General features: G+C 42.0%; 1 protein-coding gene across 1 annotated transcript; it reads right to left on the minus strand.

Annotated features, from left to right (window-relative positions):
* Positions 1-897: 897 nt before the first annotated feature.
* CUNH9orf170 (chromosome unknown C9orf170 homolog) lies at positions 898-11,096 on the minus strand. The gene is given in 4 exon segments (XM_008062111.1): positions 898-963; positions 965-1,090; positions 9,070-9,235; positions 11,044-11,096. Coding segments are annotated over 4 exon segments (411 nt in total).
* Positions 11,097-21,769: the final 10,673 nt, after the last annotated feature.

A 21,769-nucleotide genomic window follows, 5' to 3' on the forward strand; every position in this document is an offset into this window, starting at 1 on the left:
ATGCAAGCTTTCCTCCCCCAATAAGTTTTCAAATTTCACATTATTATGCCTCATCTAATATCCACTTCCAAATTATGCACCCTCAAGCCTGCCAGCCAAGGAAGGGGCCTTATTCCTGAGCCAGCTGTGTCTCAGACACTTGCCTACCTGCCAAGGCTTGAAGTCTACCCTGGCAGGACTTAATTCTGTTCTCAGTCAAGGGCTTTCATGTGAATCTGTTCTTGTTTTTCTCTATTTCTAGGTTCTTTTATACTCATAACTCTACCTCTTTAACAACAACAAAAAACTAGCATGCAAACAGTAATTGCAATACAAAGAACAAACAAATGAACAAACAAAAACTTCTAGTACCCTGCTACTCTCCTCTGGCTACTATAATCTCTCCTTTCCTTTGCAGACAAGTTTCTTGAATGAATGATCTTAGAACCCTCACAACCTTCCTCAGCTTCATATTCTACCTCAGTTTTGCTTAACTCCCACCACATCATCAAAAGTTCATCAAGGTCCTCAATAGCTTGAATATTGTCAACTCTAGAGAGAACTTTCCGATTCCTCTGACTTCTAGTTCTTTCTCAAAACTCTCAACTCTTTTACTTCTGTGATAGTTCTCTCTTTTTCCTTCCACCTTGTAATAGTTATTTAACTCCTTCGTTAATTTCTTAGCATCCTAGCATCCTTCAACATGAATGATGACATGATGTTATGTAGATGATGGTAACAATGGTGGCAACAGTGATGATACCCGCTCTAACGCCAGGTAGTTGGAATGCAGCATCACATTTACTTCTTATAAAAACCCATTTTTGGAATGTGGAAATGGACAGATGCTAGGTTATTTGCCCAAGTTCATGCAGTTCTTCTGTGGCAGAGAATTTGGGTATGATTTACATGAGAGGTTTATCCTTGGCCTATGTTGTAGTTCACTTTACATCCTCTCTTTGAATTTTGTTCATTTTCATGGTCGTTCATGAATGACATCTATCTAGAGGTTTTCCAAACCTGGGCCAAATCCTAAATCAAACTTCCTCCTGAACTTCTCAGCCTGGATATACTCTACTATTTTAACCAGGGTTCTCCAAAGAAATAGAACCAGTAAATAGTTAGAATAGTCAGAATAGTTAGACAGGCAAATAGATAGATAAAATAGATTTATTATAAGAATTAGTTCATGTGGTTACAAGGCTGAGAAGTCCATCTGCAAACTGGAGAACCAGAAAACCTGATGATGTAATTCTGTTTAACTCGAAAGGCCTGAATATTAGGGGGCTAATGGTGTGTCCTACTCTAAGTCCAAAAGCCCAAGAACCAGGAGTGCCAAGGTCTAAGGGCAGGAGAAGATGGATGCTTCAGCTTAAGAAGACAGAATTTGCCTCTCCTCTGCCTTTTTGTTCTATTTAGGCACTCAAAGAATTGGATGATCCATACCCATATTCATTACTCAATCTACTGATGCAAATGCCAGTCTTTTCTGAGACACTCCCATAGACACACCCCAAAATAATGTTTTACCAGTTATCTGAGCATTCTATAGTCCAGTCAAGTAAAATTAATCATATGTCTAGAAACGCCTTTGAACCCATAATATTCTTTCCTCTGTCTATTCTGATCCTTTCTGACACAGTATTCTAGGTCTTTGTGATTGAGATAACAGCTTCCAGACCCAGCTGTACAAGAGACACACAAAACACTTTTGACTCCTCTCTTTTGCCTTTCATTTATCATAAAGACTATTAATTTCTGTTTCTGGAATACAAATTTTCTTCTTCATTGCAACTAGTTCTTTTAGGTTTAGGCTCTAATATCTTTTCTTTTGGTTTTGGCAATGAATTCCTGCCAGGTCTCCCTACTTTCATTTTATCTTTTTTTAAAAAGTCAATCAGCAGTCTATTAAGTATCTTCCTCCCTGTCCTTTCCCCCTAAAATACCCAAAACATTACCATGGAAATTCTCATAATCTATTGCTATGAAACAACCTGCATAAAAACCTTGAATTCTAAAGCAATTTATGACTCTCTCTCAAATTCTGTGGGTTGATGGAGGATAACTTTCATTTGGGGTATTTTATAGTTTTGTTCAGATGGTGGTTGGGAATGGAGTCACATAAAGGCTTGACTTGGCTGGACATTCATGATGGCATTCATGATGACAATGCACATGATGGTTTTGGCTGGGCACTCAGCTGGGGTGATTGACCAGAGCACCTACATGTGGTGTCTCCATGTGGTTCCGGGTCTGACAGCATGGCAGTTTGCTTCCAAGAGGAGATAGGATGTTCCAATAATTATTAGTCCAAGATGCCCAGGCAGAAGCTGCAAGACTTCTTAAGACCTACCATAGGAATATCACTTTTGTCGTTTTCCTCCAGGTCAGCCCAAATTCAAGAGGAGGAAAATTAAACTCTTTTGAGTTTAATGAGCAGTACATATGTACATGGAAGAAAGTCAGTGAGGAAGTTATCTTGGAGAATATCTACCTCATTTTTATGTATATAACTCTTGAATTGCTCCCTAGTTACTAGGACTGAAAGTCCAAACTCCCTAGAATATCACACATAGACATTTCAGGGTTTGCAGCATTAATTTTTCCAATGTCCTTTCTTTTCACTCTTAGCATCTCACAATTATTGCTTATAAATCTCTCCATCCCACCTCTGCCATAGACCTTAATGGCTATTTTCTCCACCCACCTTAAAATCCTACTCACCCTTCTTGGCCAACTCCTACATCATCCCATCATGCTTTTTCTTTTTTTGAGAGAGAGAAAGAGAGAGACACGGTCTTTTTCTGTCACTCAGGTGGAGTGCAGTGGCACAATCCCAGCTCACATCACCTTCACAAGTAGCTGTAGCTACGGACATGCTCCATCATGCCCAGCTAACTATTTTGATTTTTTTTTTTTTTTTAGTTAATGTGCCTTGCTGTGTTGCCCAAACTGGTCTCAAACTCCCGGCCTCAAGTAACTGTCCCACCTTGGCCTCCCAAAGTGCTGGGATTACAGGTGTAAGTTACTTCCTGCACTTGGCCTACCTCCGACTTCATCTCTTAAGACTGCTTAATACCATATTCTCCAGGAAGATCTCTTGAAATTCCAGCTTGGATTGAGCGAACCACTTTGTGGGCTCCTATTGCACCCTGAGTGCTCTTCTCATAATACTTGCCATCATACTTGTGTTGATATTAGCTATCCATGCTTCTCTTTCCCTTCACACCCCCAGATGTGAAGACAGGAACTCGGCCCTGTCCATCTTGGTTCCTTTGGTGCACTTTGGTGTGGTGGCTTTGTCAAGTGTCGGCTTGTCTAGACAGAACTACACTTCCCAGAATTCTCTCCTCTGCATATCTCTGGTTAGAGTGGGCCACAAAAGAGACTCCTGTGGGAAATTCAGAGGGCAGAGGTTGGGCAGTAGCCTTGTTGTCGCTCATATGCATGTGTCACTTGTCGCTGGCTCCTCTTTTTGGTGAGGGGCAGCAGCCAAGCCTGCAACTGCTCTTTTTTCCCCTGCATCCTGCTTTGGTCTCTTTGAATCCTGGACCGGTTCTGTGAGGAAGGGCACCAGCACTTCCTGCAGGACACCCACACCATCAAAGTCAGAGGCAACACAAATCAACATGAATTTCAGTCCTCATGCTTGTGGGCTCCAGCTTGTCCTTGCTTCCCCACTGCCTGCCTTGTGGACAAAATTCTTACAGAGACTGTTTAGTCAGCACCCACAACTTTATAAGGTAAAAATGCCCATGACAGACACACACACACACACACACACACACACACACACACACACACACACACACACAATGTGTTTATATACACACACACAAGCTTGGGTATATATGTAAATGAGTTTGTATAGATGTGTACATGTAGATTTGACATGCAAATGTAATACACGTATTACTCCCAGTAGGTCTGCTTATCTGATTGTACTATGACTAAGACCAGCGAGGAGGGCTTATCAGGCTAAATTTGAGACCCGTCAAAACAGTGGAAAATCATCAGTTTTCTAATAGCCATCGCTGTAATAATATTACAAACCAACCACATCTCCATACTACCTCTTTATCATCTCACAGGACAGTGTAGGAGTTAATAGTCCTTGGAGTCACAGAGGCTGAGTTCAAGAATGACTCTACCACTTTCTAATCATTGTTCACTGGGTAAACTCTAAACCTCAGTTTCTTTATCTGTAAAATGAAAGAAACAACTTTGTCTGCCACATGGGTTTATGGAAGATTAAGTGATAATACACTTGAAATTCTTAGTATGTGACTAACATGAAATTAATGTTCAAACCAAGTTAACAAATAACTGTATAAAATGCGTAACTATTTGTAGATGGCACATTTGTCCCCACCATGATTTGTATTCTATTGATTTACATTTATACTCACAATTCATAAACTGTGTTTATGTTATTGAAGTGCAGAGTTTACAAGGTACTGTCGAGGTAATGAGTATAAATATTTTGATAGCGTCCATAGTTATTTATGGGTTAAAGAGTTTGTAATAATAAAATGTCAGACACATTAATAAAATATAATAGAAGATCAAAATGATATAGTCTACTCGTGTTGATTGTGTAAACTCAGAATTATGTAACCCTTTCATTTCTTTTGCTCTTTTAGAAATCTTCCTTTGGCCTTGGAGTTTTAAATTCTTCCTGCTTTAGAAACTGAATCAATCCAGGTATTTAAAACTGCTTGGTAAATGACAAACCATACATTTGACTGCCCTTTCCATTTTATCGTTTTAGAGAGCTATTTAAGAAGGTGGCCGTGGCTGTAGCATTTAGAATCAGTTTAAACATTGATCCATCTAGAGGTCTTCCAAGTCCTACTGAAATCTTAAAATGAGGAAGTTATCATATTTTTTAGAAGTCCTGTTGGCTCTCAGGGCCAGGGCATACAGGAATGAGAGAATGACTTGGAATGATTTGACTTTTCTATTCATGTTGCATTTTGGAAACATTTAATTTTTCTGAGCTCTCTTTGTTTATGAATTGAAAATGCTTTTGTTTATTAAGCTAATTAAATTGTTTTAAGAACATAAACAATGCGAAATAAGGGACTCAAACATTGTGAGCCTCTCTGTCTCTCTCTGTGCTAACAAACGGCCAGTGTCATAATAAAACAAGTACATTTCTAAATAAGGCAAAAACGCCCGGGTCCTGTCTGATGGAGCAAGTGTCCTACTGTTTCTCCTGCTCCTGATGCACACTGGAAATCTCACGAAACCCAGTATTATGTGATGGAGACCAAAGGTTAGTTTCTAGACAACAAAAGACAATGTCCTTGATGTTGGCTTATCACCCTCAGTGACTGGGGAAGGCTCTTGATTGTGAGAATTCAAAGTAGAACCTCCCCATATCTGCCTTATAGATCAATTGTGTTCTATAGAGTAGATAAACAATTTGCATTTTTTTAAGCAAACAAAACTTTAGTTTAAACACACTATATACTTCAGTTACGAGATTGAGCAAAGCCAAAGCCTTGGCCACTCTGCTTTTAAACCCTTTGAATGAGCTCGCTGGGAACCTTGGGAACATTGCCTTAAAGATAAAGCATGGGATGAAAATTCTTGCATTTCTCAATACCACTCCCTGAAGAACTCAATGTGATATTCTTAAGGCTCAAGAAGATGAAGAGTGTATCTTAGGCCAAAGACAGAATATGCCCATTTCCAGTGTTGGGCCTGGCATGTGACTGAAGGGTATCATCCTGGCCTTTTACAGTCCCTGGATTCTGACACCCACCTGGCACAAGGGGCTTCCTCCAAGACTGTCTCCTGAAGGATGCAGCTCACCAAGGTCAAGGCTCAGAGGGCCTGGTACAACTCTTGTTTCTCCTCTACTTATATCTCCCACTTTCCCATACTCAGACCTCCTTTCATGACCTGAATCATCACAGCTCCTATAAATTCCCAGGAAGCATTTTGGTTAAGAAGAGTCCAGGTACGCCTAGAAGTTGAGCAAGTCAACATTCTTAGAGATGTGAAGGGAACTAGTACTTGAGTTCCTACCTTGAAACACGCATCATCTAGGGTCAAAGAGAAAGTGGATACAGTGAGAGTATGTTCTCTGCTTTTGAGGAACTCATGGTCTCATTGGAAAGGCAGCGTGTGCTACCTTGTGCTATGGATCTGTCTTGAGAGCAAATGCTATGTCCATTTCAGAAGAGCTGGGTGCAAGAGTAGGGTTCAAACCATTCCTGGGATCGCTGGCCATTGTGGTCATGTGATCATCATGCACAAAACACAGTGCAGCCTGGTCTTCTTAAGTTTTTGAGTAAACTTCAAGGATCCAAGGAAACTTCTGTGCATGAAACATAGTCTCAAAAATTTGAAGATGAAAGATGATGGTTTTCTGTTCTTACAGGGCCAGGTGGCAGGAAGCAATGTCACAGGACATGGGACTTCCTCTTCAGTGAAAGTCACTTGTTGCTGTTTGCTTCCTGCTGTCCTCAGAGTTTTATCAGTATTTTGTGGAGGAGAATGAGAGGAAATGTGCTTTATTGTGTCTGAGCCTCAACAATGAATTGATGAAGAACCAGCAGCGTTCTTGGTGCTCGATTTTTGTTCTTGCCTTCCATGAGGTTCGTTGCTACTACTACAAATGGCAACACTGACCACAAATGCAATCTCTAATGAGTTAATTGTGGCCAGTAAGACCAGCATCCGTGTACCAGCTAGCATTGTTGTGAAAGGCTGCACTGCGGAAGAAACACCTTGAGTTGTGGCATGCAGGTAACTAGTTCTTCCACTGTGACAACACACCTGCTCATACCATGCTGAGGGTTTAGTAGTTTTTGACCAAAAACGGCTTAACCCTCATGCCCCATTCTCCCCATTTACCTGATCTCACCCCAAGCAACTTTTCTTTTGTTTCCCCGGATGAAAAGAATCCTCAAAGGGAAATGTGTTGCCAGTGAGAAAAATGTGCAACAAAAAACGGCAGATGCACTAAAAGGCATACAAATTGATAAGTTCAAAAACCATTCTGAGCAGTGGAAAACGCATCTCGATAGGTGTATTGCATCAAATGGAGAATACTTTGAAGGTGTTTGAAGTCTATACACGTAAGAATAAATACACGATTTTTAATAAATAAATTATGGTTTTGGGGGTTCTCTTCTGTATGTATATAGTTATAGAACTCATTCTTTTCAAGTGTGGTCAAGTGATTTTTTTTTATAATGGATATGCACAACTTTTCAAAGTTACTCCACATTCACTGCTGTGCATACTAGTGCAAAACCACATTGATTGTGCTTTCTCAGTTCTTCATCAGAAACCCTCTTGGGGGGACACGAATATTGCGTGTCTTTCACTCTCTCTTTTAAAACAATGAAAGCAGGCACTCATTTTTGAAGATCATTCAGGTAAGAGAGAGGAGAGGCTCCCATGAGGGGTTGGGTAGGGGCCACTTTCCAGGGCTGTCTTTGATGTTCATCTCAGCTATCTCTCCGAGGAATTTCCATTTTCTTCTTTCAGATGCTGCCCCCATTGCCACCCCACCCTGTCCCCCCATCGCCACCCTCTGGCCTGGGGAGCAGCACTGTCCTGAGGAAGGGGAGAGAAAAGAAGGGGAGACAGTGAGCCCAGTCACTCCAAACTTTCCCAGCTCTACTCCTCCACCTGATGGGGATACCTTCGCCCTGCCTCACCCTGTTCCTCCTCTTCTCTTTTCTCCCGTGCTCCCAAGAGGACGGTTTCCATGTGCTGCTTCTCTGCCATCTTTCTTTCCGTTGAGGTCTTTCCTTACGAAACCAAAGTACTAGAGGGATTGTGGGGGAGTGGAGGTCCACAAAGTTCCACGTTTATGAAGAAGAAGGGGAGTGCTGGTGGGCTGGGTGTGAGGACCACAGAGATGGGGATGAAAAAAAACCCCTGCCTCAGTCACCTCAGGCTGCCCTAACGGAATACCACAAACTGGGTGGTTTATAAGCAACAGTTTATGTCTCACAGCTCTGGAGCCTGGGAAGTTCAAGATCAAGCAACAGGAGATTCGGTGTCTAGTGATGGCCTGCTTCCTGGTTCATAGATGGCGCATTTCCTGGTGTCCTCACATGGTGGAAGGGGTGGGGCAGCCCTCTGGGACCTCTTTCATAGGGGCACGGATTCCATTCGTGAGAGCTCCACTCTCATGCCCTACTCACCTCCCAAGGGCTCCCTCCTAATGCCACCACACTGGGGATGAGGCTTCGACATACACATCTTGGGGGCGGGGGATGCAAACATTCAGCCCATAGCAGCTGCCTCCTCGTTCCCAAAGCCTCCCTCCGTGACAACCCTTAGTTTCAGAGGGATTCTAGGGCAGAGATGAGGGGACATACTGTGAGCTGTTACCTTGTTTCTCAGAGGTTTAAGCTGTGGTTGGAAATAAGAGGAGCTAATAGTGACAAGAAGGTATCTGAGGAAAAGAGATGGAGCTTAAATGATAAGGTGTCTCCAAGGGTTTCTATGAGTGAGAAATGCTGACTCGCTAATCCCCAGCTTCTTGAAATACGTGGTCTATACCATTCAGTCTTCCTGACAACTTGGCAGCTCTTTATCCATACTCAATCCCTACCTTCCCATGCTCTACTCTCTCCTGGTCTCTATTAATTTGGTACCTCTTCCCCAAGAAAAGGGAACCGTTGGTTGTTTTAGACTATGAAACCCTTTACAGCTCCTCACAACACCAGATTTTTCAGGTATCACAGAAAGACAGTCAGGGGTCAGCTAGAGGCAGACATTCCTAATAGGATCAAGAGAAAGGGTAGAATGAGAGTCTAGGTTTAAAACTGGCACCAAACCACCCCATAAAACAACCCCATCCAAGAGGGAAGGGGAGGCCACTTAAATGTCAGAATGCCCTCCTTCGACTCCAGAGCCTGCCCAGAAAGTTTGGGGCGCCACCTGCTTGTGTGAGAGGTTTCTGTGCTCCCTGGGAAGCCCCCCGGGCCCTCCTGTTCCCATCTGCTTGCTGCGGCACTAATGAAGAAATTCTATTGCCAGGCATGCTTGGAGGAATAACTCATGAAACAGATTGTAAAGCCCGGCCCATGACTTGCTCTCTTGAGGCCTGGCGCTTACGTCTCTTTTTCCACTGGCACAGAGTGAGCCGGAGGCCAGGCCTTCCTGCCTGAACCTCGCTGGCAAGACCTTGTTCCCTGTCCCCCCGGTTCTTAAGCTCTGCCCACAGCTCCCAGTGGGTGGAACTGGGCTTGACGCTGGGGTGGCACAGAGGAGGCCATCCTTGCTACGTGTTCAAAGTGGGAAATGGCTTGAGTTGGTGCGCCCTACCCAGGAGGTCCCAAGGTGAAACACCGGCCTACCCCTGGTGGCGAACCTGTTTCTCCTCCTGACTCCTCCACCAGCTTCAGGCTATTATTTTCCTCTCTCTCTCTCTCTCTCTCTCCACATTTTCCCCGGGCAGCGTCTGAATTTCACTGAGCGGACATTTCCTGCTGGCGGGGGGATGGGACACCAGCCAGCTTTTTCCCAGCCTTCACACCAGGCTGTAGCTGCAGCTGGGATGACTTCATGACTCTGAAATGGCCGTGGGGCTGGGGAACAGGGCTGGGATTGTCTTCATGGGGTGGAAGGTAGCAAGTGTGAAAGAAACCCGTGTCAGACTCGACCTCTTGTCAGATCCATTTTTAAAAATTGCTTTTATCTCCAGCAAGGACTCGCCGACGACCTTTGCCCACTCTTGACGGCCCCTTCAATGGCGGCAACCTGGGATACTGTTCTCCTCAAGCCTGACAGCCAGGAGCAGTGTTAAATACTCCACCGCCTCTAGGTGGGTTTTTAAGTTTTAGAGGAAATAGTGAAATTTCGCATTTGATTCTGAAAATGAGCCCAAGTCAGCTGGGAGCAGGTTGGCTGAAGTAGTCATGAAGAGATGGCCCTGTTTCTTCTATTGGCTTGTCCGCCTTCCCAGGGAAAAGTCTGGCCCAGGGATGGGGCCACAAGTCCGCCCCTCACCCAGCCTTGCTCCACCAGAGTCTAGAACAGAAGATATTGTTGCCCAGGTACCATGTAAGTTGGTTATCAAGTGGTCCGACCTTCCACTGTGGTGACAATGGACCTGACTGTGTCTAGATGGAAGAAACATGAGGACCTGGATTGGTAGACATGGCCGTGTGCACGGTGGCATTGCTTGTGAGGGTGAAAAATTGGAATTGCCTAAAATGTCTATCAACAAGGGAATAGATAAAATGTGCGGTTGTCAAATAATGGAATCATGCAGAGTAGTTAAAAAATAAACAAACAAGAGCTAGTTGAACCAACCTGAGATAAGGCACAGCGAAAGAAAAAAAATCAAACAATTTGCAGAATGATAACCACAGTATGAAACCATGTAGGTAAGAAAAGAAAGAAGGAGAGATAAAGTAGAAAAGGAAAAAAATGAGGAAAACCTCATGAAGCAAAGCATATCTCTCTCTCTCTCTCTCTCTCTCTCACACACACACACACACACACACACACACACACACACACACACACACACGATCCAAAAACCTAACTCCCCAAACCCCAAACTATCCATGGGGAAGGTCCAAAAGATGGAAATTGGAGAAGATGGCCAAAGCTACCTTTGAGTCAATCTTCTAATATTTAAGAGGAGAATGAATTCCCTTATTTCTTATGTAATTAAAAATTCATTACAAAATAAGGGAAAATGAGGTGTTAGTGGTTTACAAACTTCATCCATCCAGAGTTAGCAGCTGTGGAGCTTTGCATTTGAACTGTTTGTTAATAATGAATGGTTTCAGTTCTTTTCCCCCCCTTCGCTGAGATGTAGCAAATTGATATGATTAAAAGGGTGAGACAAGGTGTGTGTTCATAAATCAACAGGTGACTGCACTAAGGAACCCTCAAGAGGGTCCTTTCCCAAGCAGTTACTCTGTCATAGGCAGCCTTGCTGAGCCGCAGGGCCACCATTCTGTCAGGTTAAACTTGAGCTGCAGCATTCATTACTCTAATTGCACTGTTTAAAGGGGGTCGGGCACAGGCACGAGGCAGACCTGATCTATTGCAGAGTCCTGCCATCTCCCTTTATACCTGCCACTTGGAAAATCTTGCAGGTGGACATAAATCAGCTGTGCAAACACCATGTCGAAAATTCACTTTATTTGGAGGGTCAGGTAAGTGAATCATTCAGCTAAGAATTCTGCAAACCCACAGACAGTGATTCTATTGACAGAGGTTTTCAGATAGGAGGTGCAATTGTGTAGAATTAATAATGTAAATTTTAAAGATAATAAAAAGCACTCTTTTATTAAAAGAGAACACTTGAAATTAGAAAATCAATGGTAAACGTTAAGAAATATTTTATAGTTGAGTGCAGTGGCTCATATCTATAACCTCTGCACTTTGGGAGGCAGAGGTGAGAGGATTGTCTGAGCCCAGGGGTTCAAGACCAGCCTGGGCAACTTGGCGAGACCTCGTTTCTACAATAATAATAATAAAAAGAAATAGCGTACTATGTTTTAGAATCAGTATGACTAACATTTATGATTTTCAAAAATAATCCTTTCCCTAACTATTATCATTATAGTCTCATAGAAAACTCAGTAGTTAAGAAAAGTATGAACAACAAAATTAAAAGCAGACAAAAATAAAGCAGTGGCTAACTCTTGGTGGTTGAGCTATAGGTGTTTTCTTCCAGATTTTTCTTTATTAATATAACAAAGTCTCCACCCTACTGGTGATATTATTTGTAGCCTGTTTTATAGTACTGTTACTAATATGTGAGAGTCCACCACCCGAGAAATTTTCCTTGTGCCTCTTTCTGGACAGTTTCTTTTTTTTTTTTTTTTTTTGAGTTGGAGTCTCACTCTGTCACCCAGACTGGAGTGCAGTGGCTGCTCCTGGCCACCGCAGCCTCGACCTGCTGGGCTCTGGCAATCCTTCTGCCTCAGCCTTCCAAGTAGCTGGAACTACAGGCGCGCGCTACCATGCCCGGCTGATTTTTTGATTTTTTGTAGAGATGAGGTCTCGCTGCCCAGGCGGGTCACAAACCTGCGGGCTCAGGCAATCCACTCACCTCAGCATCCCAAAGGTGTGAGATTACAGGCTGAGCCACCGAGCCCGGCTTTCTGGTCAGTTTCTTACCCAATCTTGATTGTGGTGAGCACTGGTCTAATTTCGTCACTATAGTGTTGCCTTTTCCAGAATGTCATATAAATGGCATCATATGGTGTGTGGCCTTTTGTGACTTTGTTCCGTTCACTTATTATAATACTTTTAAGATTCTTCTATGTTATGGCAAATATCAGAAGCCAAAAGCTCTTCTTTAATTGCTGAATAGAACTCCATTACATGGGTGTATCACAATTTGCTTATAGATTTATCACTTTGGGGAATTTGCTCAGGTTGAAGTCTTTCATCCATTTTGGAATATGCTTGGACATGATTTCTTCAAATAACTCTCTGCCCCAATCTTACTCTCTTCTCTCGTTCTGGGACTCAAGTTGCAGTTGCGCTAGAACATTTGTTGGGTTCTTTATCTCTTTTATGCTCTGTTCTGTTCTTCCCATTCTCTTCCTCCTTATGCTTTAGTTTGACTCTTTTCTTCAACTGTGCTGCATTTTTTCCCCAGTTATTTGTATACTCCTGATGCTATTGCTATGAGGCTGGTGAAAATGAACCCTGAAACTTTATCTCCATCCTTTTGTTTGGTTAACTCTTAGTCATCATGTAGACTTCACTTCCCCCAGGAATGCCTTTTCTGATCTCCAAGATGAGGCCATATTCCCTTGGGCACCCTCTCAAAGAACTTTTCTTCTTCAGCACTAACCAAAGCTATGAAATTTGTCTTTGTTCTCTTCTACACCATAAGCTCCACAGGGTAGGAGTCATGTCTGCTTTGTGTTTAGTGTTGTTTCTGCATTTACAGCCTAGTGTCCGAAACATGGTAAGATCCTGATATTTTTGAAGTTGAATTATTTCATCTCCAGTTACTTGAGGGCCTGCCCTCTGAGATTTTTTTAGGTTGCCACATCATAACTCTGAGTACCTCACCTATGCCTGTACACCAAACATCCCACCCTTGGTGATTTCTACAGTGACACTTATCATGTACAGCCTCAGTTGATGGAAGATCAAACCACTCATAGGAAGGGAATCTCAGAGAAACTTCTATTATAGCATGGTTAGAATATCAAGTTAAAAATATAAAATAAGTTTGAACATAACTGTAGTCGACAACCCCTCAGACTCATGGGGAACTGCTGGCTCATTTTGCTGAATTCTTGGTTATAAACTTCTAATTTTGCGGTTGACCTAGAAATTCTCATTTCTGGGAAATGACTGAGCCAATTCCCTGTTCTTTTAGTTTGTAAAGGAGTTTCTGTTGTTGCTGACTAACATTAAGTTGCCACACTGGCTTACTTCCATTACTATTCTAGAGGGGAATAAGGTTTATTTGTCCTTTCTTCTTTTTTTTTTTCCACTTTCCCCCTTCTCAGTATGTGATTTCCTGAGAAATACAAAATATATGACTCCAAGTAGTGTAATTAGTATTTCAATCAAAGGAGCTCCACCAATGCATTCTAGAGGACATAAAGTTTGCATTGGGTTGGTAGGTGAGTAGACTTTCCTACATAATATATCAGATTGTACATATTTCTGTGTATATGTGTATGGAAATCTTTGAATCTACAGATAATGCAAATAGTAAGAAGAAGATATGAATAAGAAGAACAAGAATAGCTAACATGTCCTTATCACATGCATGCTCGTAACAGAACAGGAGGTATTGTTGCTGCCCATTCATAGAGAAAAGAAGTTAAGCACAGGAAACATAAGTTCGCTTGCAAGGATCAGATAAGAGTAGAACTGGAATAGATATTCAGTGCAGAACTTCTGCATAAGACTGAGAGGAGAAGAAAAACCTGAAGAATATGGGTGGTGGCACTTCTTTAATTTATGTTAACCCTTATATTTAAGGAAATTGTGCTTTGAGCAAATTTAACTCACCAATGGGTAGCTCTGATCGAGTTTCTCTACTATTTAAAACCTCCCAGTGGTTCTCTATTATCTAACCAAAGCCAGGCAAGTTAACATGTTCTTTTTCTTTCTTTTCCTTTTTCTCTTTTTTTTTCCCCTCTCTCTATTTGTCATTTTCTGAAAAAGGCAAAAATATACAACTCCAAACAGTATAATTAGTATTCAACCAAGGGACTACTCCTTCAATGCACTGGTACATTGAGAATTTCAAAAGGAGATAGTTTATCAAACTTATTTTATTACAGACTGCATTTTCTCCTGGAGCATTTTCCAGTTCCCTGGGGGATCTTGGGAAATGCTAACCTATAAAATAAAATTTAAATACTGGAGTCTTGGTCATCCTTCCTTCATCTATTCCTTTCTGGCTATCTCAAAGGTCTGCAGGGGCCAGACAGGTAATGTAAATGAAAGAAGCCAGAAGAAATAAAATGATAGGTGATATTGACCTTCCACAGTGAGAGGAAGGGAATGTGGCTTTCAAGGAAGTATATGTCAGTTCAGAGGAAAGAGTTGGAGTTGGCACTAATTGAGCATCACAGGCTCAGAACTGCCAGGCATTTTGATATTCCAAGTCAACTGAGAAACTTGGTTTTTGACTCATACTATCATTATTTTTAAGGAATGGCAACAAATTCAGGTTTAAAACTCCAGGTGGGTGAACTTTAGGTGATCCAAGCATAGTAAGTCCACAAGCAGAATACATCCACAATATGGCCCATGGATAGCCTGTTAGTGATTTCTCGATGTGATGGGATCTCGGTGACTTTTTTCGTTTTCTCTCTACAATGACACAAAACTGTTGAAGATAAACTTCTCTCTAAAATGACACGAAATTATTGAATATAAACTTATTTTAGAGAGCATACCTATTCTTTTTTAGGAGCAAATATTTAATTACCGACTACCAGATCAATGGGTGGCTTACTTGGGTGATTTTTTCTAGGATCTATTTGCATGTGGTATGACTGGTGGTAGATTCTATGTACTCATGTATTCACTCCTAATACATCTGAAAACACCTGCAGAGGAAGGTGAGGATTATATGGTAGAATGATTTCATCTGTAGCCTCTATATGGTAAGAAATTAACAAAGGGTTAGAAAACTGGATAGAAGAAAAATATTGATATTCTTCTTGAAAAGGTCTAGCCTTTTAAAAGTAGTTAATGAATCATTTCTCTTCAGCGTGTTATAAGCAGAGCTTTGGCTTACAATATGAATAAAACACTCATTCTGTAGGTTTGGAAATTTCTATTGGTATAGATTTGCTGTTTTTGAGTTGAGGACTGACTCTGCCACTCAGGCTGGAGTGCAACCTCGACCTACTGGGCTCAGGTGATCCTTCAGCCTCAGCCTCCCAAGTAGCTGGGACTGAGGTGCATGCCATAATGGCCAGCTCATGTTTAAATTTTTTGTAGAGATGAATTCTCCCTATGAAGGCCTCGAAGCCCTAAGCTGAGCCTGGGGTCATTGACACCACATGCCCCGCCTGCTTCAAATCGACCAGAAGACTGTACAAGCCAAACCATGAATGTTATACACTGGAAAAAGTTTCTCCGGTTGCACTCAAATCCTTGCCAAGGGATCTGCTTCTGGGGAGACCTCAAAAGATAGTTATAATCTCAGCAGGTTCCTTCCATGGGCTAGTTCCGAGGACATCCATGTTTGTTCCCCAGTGTGGAATTAAATTCAACAACTAGCAGCTCCCAGACAAGAAGCCTCAGAAATCACAGTATCAGGGGCCTTGGGTGGAAAGGCTGCAGCAGCAACAGCAGGAATACAGCTGCATTGCTTCAGATGCTAATTTACAGCTCCCACACCTCAAAGCTGAGGCAATGTCTAGCGCTAAAGCAAACAGTGTGACTGAGACTCACCACAGTGCTTGACAATGATGGCTAGCAGTTCGTAGGTGCCACCCTCGCTAGCTGCACTCGTTATGTGACACTGTGCAACTTAAAAACAGTGCAGGGTTGGGTGATACCACCTTTAGACACGCGGTCGTCTCCAGGGATAATTATGTGGGAACTGGATAAGAAGACAGGTGAGATGTAAATCGGAATCCTTGTAGATCATCTTAGCTTGGAGCCAGTAAATAATCTGTGGAAGAAACGGCTGATTTTACGGTTATGAAACACCCACATAACAGCAGGGAGCGGGGGTTTTACTGGATCCTTCGTAATGAGCAAGCTATTAAACATCAAGCAGAAGTTGGGCTTTTTTTTTTCTTCTGTCTAACCTGAGATTTCTCCAGGGAAAAAGCATAACTCCACGCCAGTACAAGATGCCATCCTCAAAGCCAAGCTAGCCCTGAGAGTGACATGTTTCATGATTAATACTGACTCCCAGGACCCTCAGCCTCAGCATATCCAGATAAACAGCTGAACCAGGAAACACAATATGGGCAATGTGTGATGGATGAGGAAACCCAGTGTGCTGGGAAATGCCGTTGGAGGGGAATAAGCCAGGGTCTGACCCATGTAAAAATTCTAGCCTGGTGTGGTTCCTGCTGACAAAATCTGTGATCAGAGCAGGAAAGGATCCATGAGTGGTGGATAAAGGGAGTCCTTTCATTCCCTTTGGCTAAAGAGGGTCTGCTGCTCTTCTACAAACAGAACAGTAAGATCCTACTGAAGGCCTCGAAGCCCTAAGCATTCCCTGCCTATTTCAACTTGACCGGAAACCTATATAAGCCAAACCATGAATGTTATGCATTGGAAAAGGTTTCTCTACTTCTGTTCCTTTTGAGACTTCAGACAATTGCCGACTAAAACATCAGAAGGGGGAGAAAGTTTCAAAGGCCACATGTCTATAAAGGCCACTTGAAAAAAGTCTATTTGTGTAAAAACAAACAAACAAACAAACAAGAAAACCACTTTACTTGTATTGAAAGACTCTAAATACAGCCTGCTACTGAGGCAGGTCGGAATTAAGCTCATGTTGGTGTTGAGTCTTATTTCACGCTCTCTGAGGATCCGGATGACAGCTAAGCAAATCTTACTGTCAACCATATGATTCTATAATTCAATCCCATCTGATTTGAAGTCCCTATGATTCTCAGGTTCATCTGTTTTTCAATTTCAAATTAGTTTAAATGAATCCTATGCCTGGAGAAGACTTTGCAGGTATTATTACCCTTCTAGGAACTTTAGAAAAATCTCAAACTCCTACAAAATGGTGTCTGGAGGAGCTCTTTCTTTGTCTTCTTTGCCTTTTGTTCTGATGAAAGGTAAGTCAATGATCAATGCTTTGACGTCACACTACATAGTATCTTTTCTCCTTAAATCCAAATAACTTTGTCACAAAGTCCTGAACCCCAAGATGATATGGTTTAAGTCAAAACTCCGAGGTGCTGCAGGTAACAGGATTTTACTGTCAGTTTTAAAAATGTGACAACTATATTTGGACTCACCTAACATGCTGAGCATTGACTTGGTGTCATATTCATGGTTTCATTAAGTCTTCTCGTCAGCACTGTTATATGGAGATTAGGATCCCCTTATATTTTATAAAGAAACATACCTCTCTGAAGACCATGGCCACTTGTCCGAGTTCCATCATCTATCCAGAGACAGATTTAGAAAGATTCAAGCTGAAAATCCTGCTCTAAGCTCCTGTTTCTTTCCATTCTTGATGTCTGAGGAATAATTAAATTGAAATGACAGCAGAGAGGAAAATTTGAATATACCAATAACTTCATTTTCCTGGCTGCTCTTCAAAGGCAAAATGTATGATTTGAATAAGAGATCATTTTTTAAAAAAACGTGAACATCTGAATTTTTCCTTCTTGCTTGGTGACAGACTCTTGGTCTCTTTCTTAGCTAGGCTTCTCTTCTTTCTCTGCTAGACTTCTTTTTTCCTAACATATTTAGAGTTCCACAATCATGTGTGCTCAAAGGAGGAAAGGCTAGGCAGTATTGCTTTTCTGATGTCCCCAGGAAACCCAATACCATGCATTTGCTGCCCACTACACAGAAATGGAACTTCCACGTGAGACATAGAATGCCCCAGCACAGACTCAATCAGGCTCAGACATCTGCAACCTTTCAGATTTGGAGCCTCTGGGGTGTGTGTGTGTGTGTGTGTGTGTGTGTGTGTGTGTGTGTGTGTGTGTGTGTGTGTGTGTGTGAGAGAGAGAGAGAGAGAGAGAGAGAGAGAGAGAGAGAGAGAGCCTTACTTGAATCCTTTTCCTTGTTTTGTAAGCATTGGGAAATTATGAGTAAGGTGGTCCTAGCTGGCAAGGTAAGGAATGAAGAATTATTTGGTTCTGGTTTCAAGTGTGATAAAGCAAATAATGACACTCTAAGAAAACGTGAGCTGTTAAAGAAAGTTTATTGTATCATCTGCTTAGGGAATACTGATATTTCCATCTTAAATATAGTATATGTTTCTTTATAGGGGTTTGAACTTAGAGTCTTCATTCAACTTCTGAACCCTGAGATATCAGAGTGGAGAGCCTTCTGTCTGAGCCACACCAAATGTTTTGTGGCAGCATCTACCAAAGAGAGCACAAGAGGTTGGCGGGAGGAGGGGGTTGTGAAATTCCTGCAGAGTGAAGACTGAACATACAGGGATAGAGAATACCTTTAAGAAAGGAACATTAAGAGGATGTTTCTCCCAGCTCCCTCTACCTTGGAGAGAGAAATGACAGAATTAATCTTATACAACATCCAAGTCTTGGTCAGAGTACACCCCGGAACTTGGAATACTTGGCATGTGACTGACTCACTGATTTGCGCATAAAGTCGTAACATTTTGAAATTCCCAGGGGAGTACTTCTAAGGCTGCAAAACCAAGGCGCCACTGAGCTCAAGTAAGTTTCATCATAAGATTGGATGTATTTTGTTAACTGAATTGACTATATATTTTGGCCAAATTTCCTTATATTTTAAGGTTATTTCTCACTTATTTTTTAAAAGTGAAAGCAAGTCTAACACTAATTATTCCTCTGACCAGTCAAGGAAGTGCCCAAGTGCCCGTTGCTTCTCTGGAAGGAGATCCTTGATTGACAGGTAGTTCCTGTGTTTCTTGTGCCCTCACTCTTTCTGGATTATAATGCATTTGCAAACCTAAATGCATAGTTATCTGCATGAAAGTAAGAGGTGTCAAATGAAAGCTTTACGCAGTTAGCATTTCGATGCATCTTTCAGTTTAGGGTTTTGGTCCAAATCCTGCAGGATTGATTAGCAGAAGCCAGAAAAATGGCAAGAAACTGGAGGGGCATTCTCCACGGAACCATCTGGTTTTTGTCATGGGAAACATCAGCTTCCCTTGGGTATCATCAGCTCACCTAAGGCTGTCTACTCTGAAGCCCAGGCAGAGGGTCTTCCTAGCCCCTGCTATATTCCCCCCAGTTAACGCAGTCAGTGAGTGCCTGGTTCTGACCAATCTCCTGTTAGTCCCACTTTCTCTTTTTTATGTGGGCCTTCGCATCCACAAGCGTTTCATGGAAGATGAATCACAGAAAACAGTGTGAGGACACAGCTACCGGCGAAAATGCATGAACATCCATTCTCTTTCACTCTGTAACACAGGTCCGGCTTCTTACCCACTCCAGTGTCATTGTAACCTGGGGTGCTGAGTACCGAGCAAACTAAGGGCACACCTTCAAATCCAACTGTAGATGTGGTTTATGTATACCTCAGACATTTACATGTCCCTAGAGCCACAAAAAAATCACACTTTTAATTAAGGACATTTCCTTTTATGAGTTCCTGAAGGTAATGGCACTATGGACAGAGAATTAATAATTATGAGGATTTTGTTTAAGTAACCGATCATTCTGGCATGTTATCAGAGCCTATTTCATGGAAAAATGCCTTTTTTAAAAAAGGTACTTTTAAATCATGACAGCCTTTCTTCTAAAACAATATGTAAAGAGAAATTGGTTGATTTGAGTCTAAGGACTATTTATAGGTATTTGAGGATTATTTCAATTAATCATTATCAATATGCATTTCATGAAGACCCAGTTATGCTGCCTAATTTGTAGCTACTAGCCAAGCGTGGCTATTTAAAGTGAACATTAACCTAATTATAACCAAGTCGAATTAAACATTTGGTTTCTCAGTCACACTAGTGACATTTCAATTGTTCAATTGCTCACATATGGCTAGTGGCTACTATACTGGGCACAGATGTAGAACATTTCCATCATTGTGGAAAGTTCTGTTGATGACACCGAGTCCTAAAGCAAGGAGGCAGGTGGACTACACAGTGGGCATACTATGGGTGTGGGAAGTTGTCAGTGTTTGGAAGCTGGGTACCATGTGGTTGAACAGTGGAAGGTGATGTCCTATCTGGGCAAAGTACCCAGGTGGAACAGGTATGATATATCAATGCCAGAATGGATGCCCTGAACATTTCTGAGCAGGACAGTAGGCCCTAGTCCATAAGGAATGTTGTATTAGCTTCCGACTGCTGCCGCTGTCACAAATGATCACAGACTTTCTGGTTTAAAACAACACAAACTTATTATCTTGCAGTCCTCTGGGTCAGAAATCTCACTGGGAAGTGGTCAGCAGGTCTGTGTTTCTTCTGGATGTAGTGGTTGTAGAGGCAACTTGCATTCCTTAGCTCTGTGGTCCCTTCATCCTCAAACCTACCATTACAGCGTCTTCACATCTCTCTTTGACTCTTATCCTTATTTTCATCATCTAATCTCCTTCTCTGACACTCAGGCCCCCACCTCCCTCTTATAAGGATCCTTCTGATAATTTAGAATCATCTCTCCGTCTCAAGTTACATAACCTTAATCATATCTGCAAAATACCGTTTGCCATGTAAGGTAACATATCCACAGGTTTGGGGGATCAGGATGCAGACATCTTTGGCGGGGAGGGGCATTATTCTACCCACCATGAGTGCTGTCACACCAAAGGGCCGGCTGAGGGCCAGCGACCTCACAGATACTTACAGTTAAGAGGTTGCCAGACTTTCAGACCAATAATTTTTTAATTAATTTTCATCCCACCTAATTCTAGAAATGAATTTATAGCATATAAAAACATGTACATACAAGATATAGTTTCAAATCATGGAAAAGGGGGATTATAACTAAGAATACTGTATTATACTTTTCAGAGTAGCTGGAAATGGTGACCTAAAATGTTATCAACACATAGAAATGCTATCCATGTGATGGATATCCTAAATGCCCTGACTTAATCATTGCACGTTTTGTGCATTTAAGAACGTATCACATGTAGCCCATAAATATGTCCGAATTCCTCCCCTCCTCTCCATCATCAGTATATCTATGGGCATCTCAAAGGCAGAATTCCTTGAGTGCAGATCTAACAGTGTATTTTCAGTGTTACCCGAGGAATTCGGACAAGGGGTGCGCCAGAAATTTCAAATAATCCCATCCTGAGGGTCAAGAAAATAGCGATGGAAACTGTGTGCAGAGGGCAGGATGCTTCTTTTAATAGCAAAATGGAACTGTTCTTTCTTTTTCCTTAAGATTTGGAGAAGTGCAGTCTCGGGAAGAAGTAATGCAATGGGCTATGATTTTTGTGATCCAGCTGTACTTTGGACACTGAGACTTTGAGGACATTTGGAACTTAGCATTCACCAAATTTTAGACCGTAGGTATATATATTAATTTATTTTCAATTTTCAATTTTTATTTTGAGTCAGAGTCTCACTCTGTCGTCCAGGCTGGAGTGCGGTGATATGCTCACGGCTACCGCAGCCTTGACCTGCTGCGTTCAGGCACTCCTTTTGCCGCAGCTTTCCAAGTAGCTGAAACTACAGGGCTGTGCCACCACACCCAGCTAATTT

Source organism: Carlito syrichta, unplaced genomic scaffold (assembly GCF_000164805.1).
Source record: "Carlito syrichta isolate Samal-C Ts95f unplaced genomic scaffold, Tarsius_syrichta-2.0.1 Scaffold305656, whole genome shotgun sequence".
Lineage (NCBI taxonomy): Eukaryota > Metazoa > Chordata > Mammalia > Primates > Tarsiidae > Carlito > Carlito syrichta.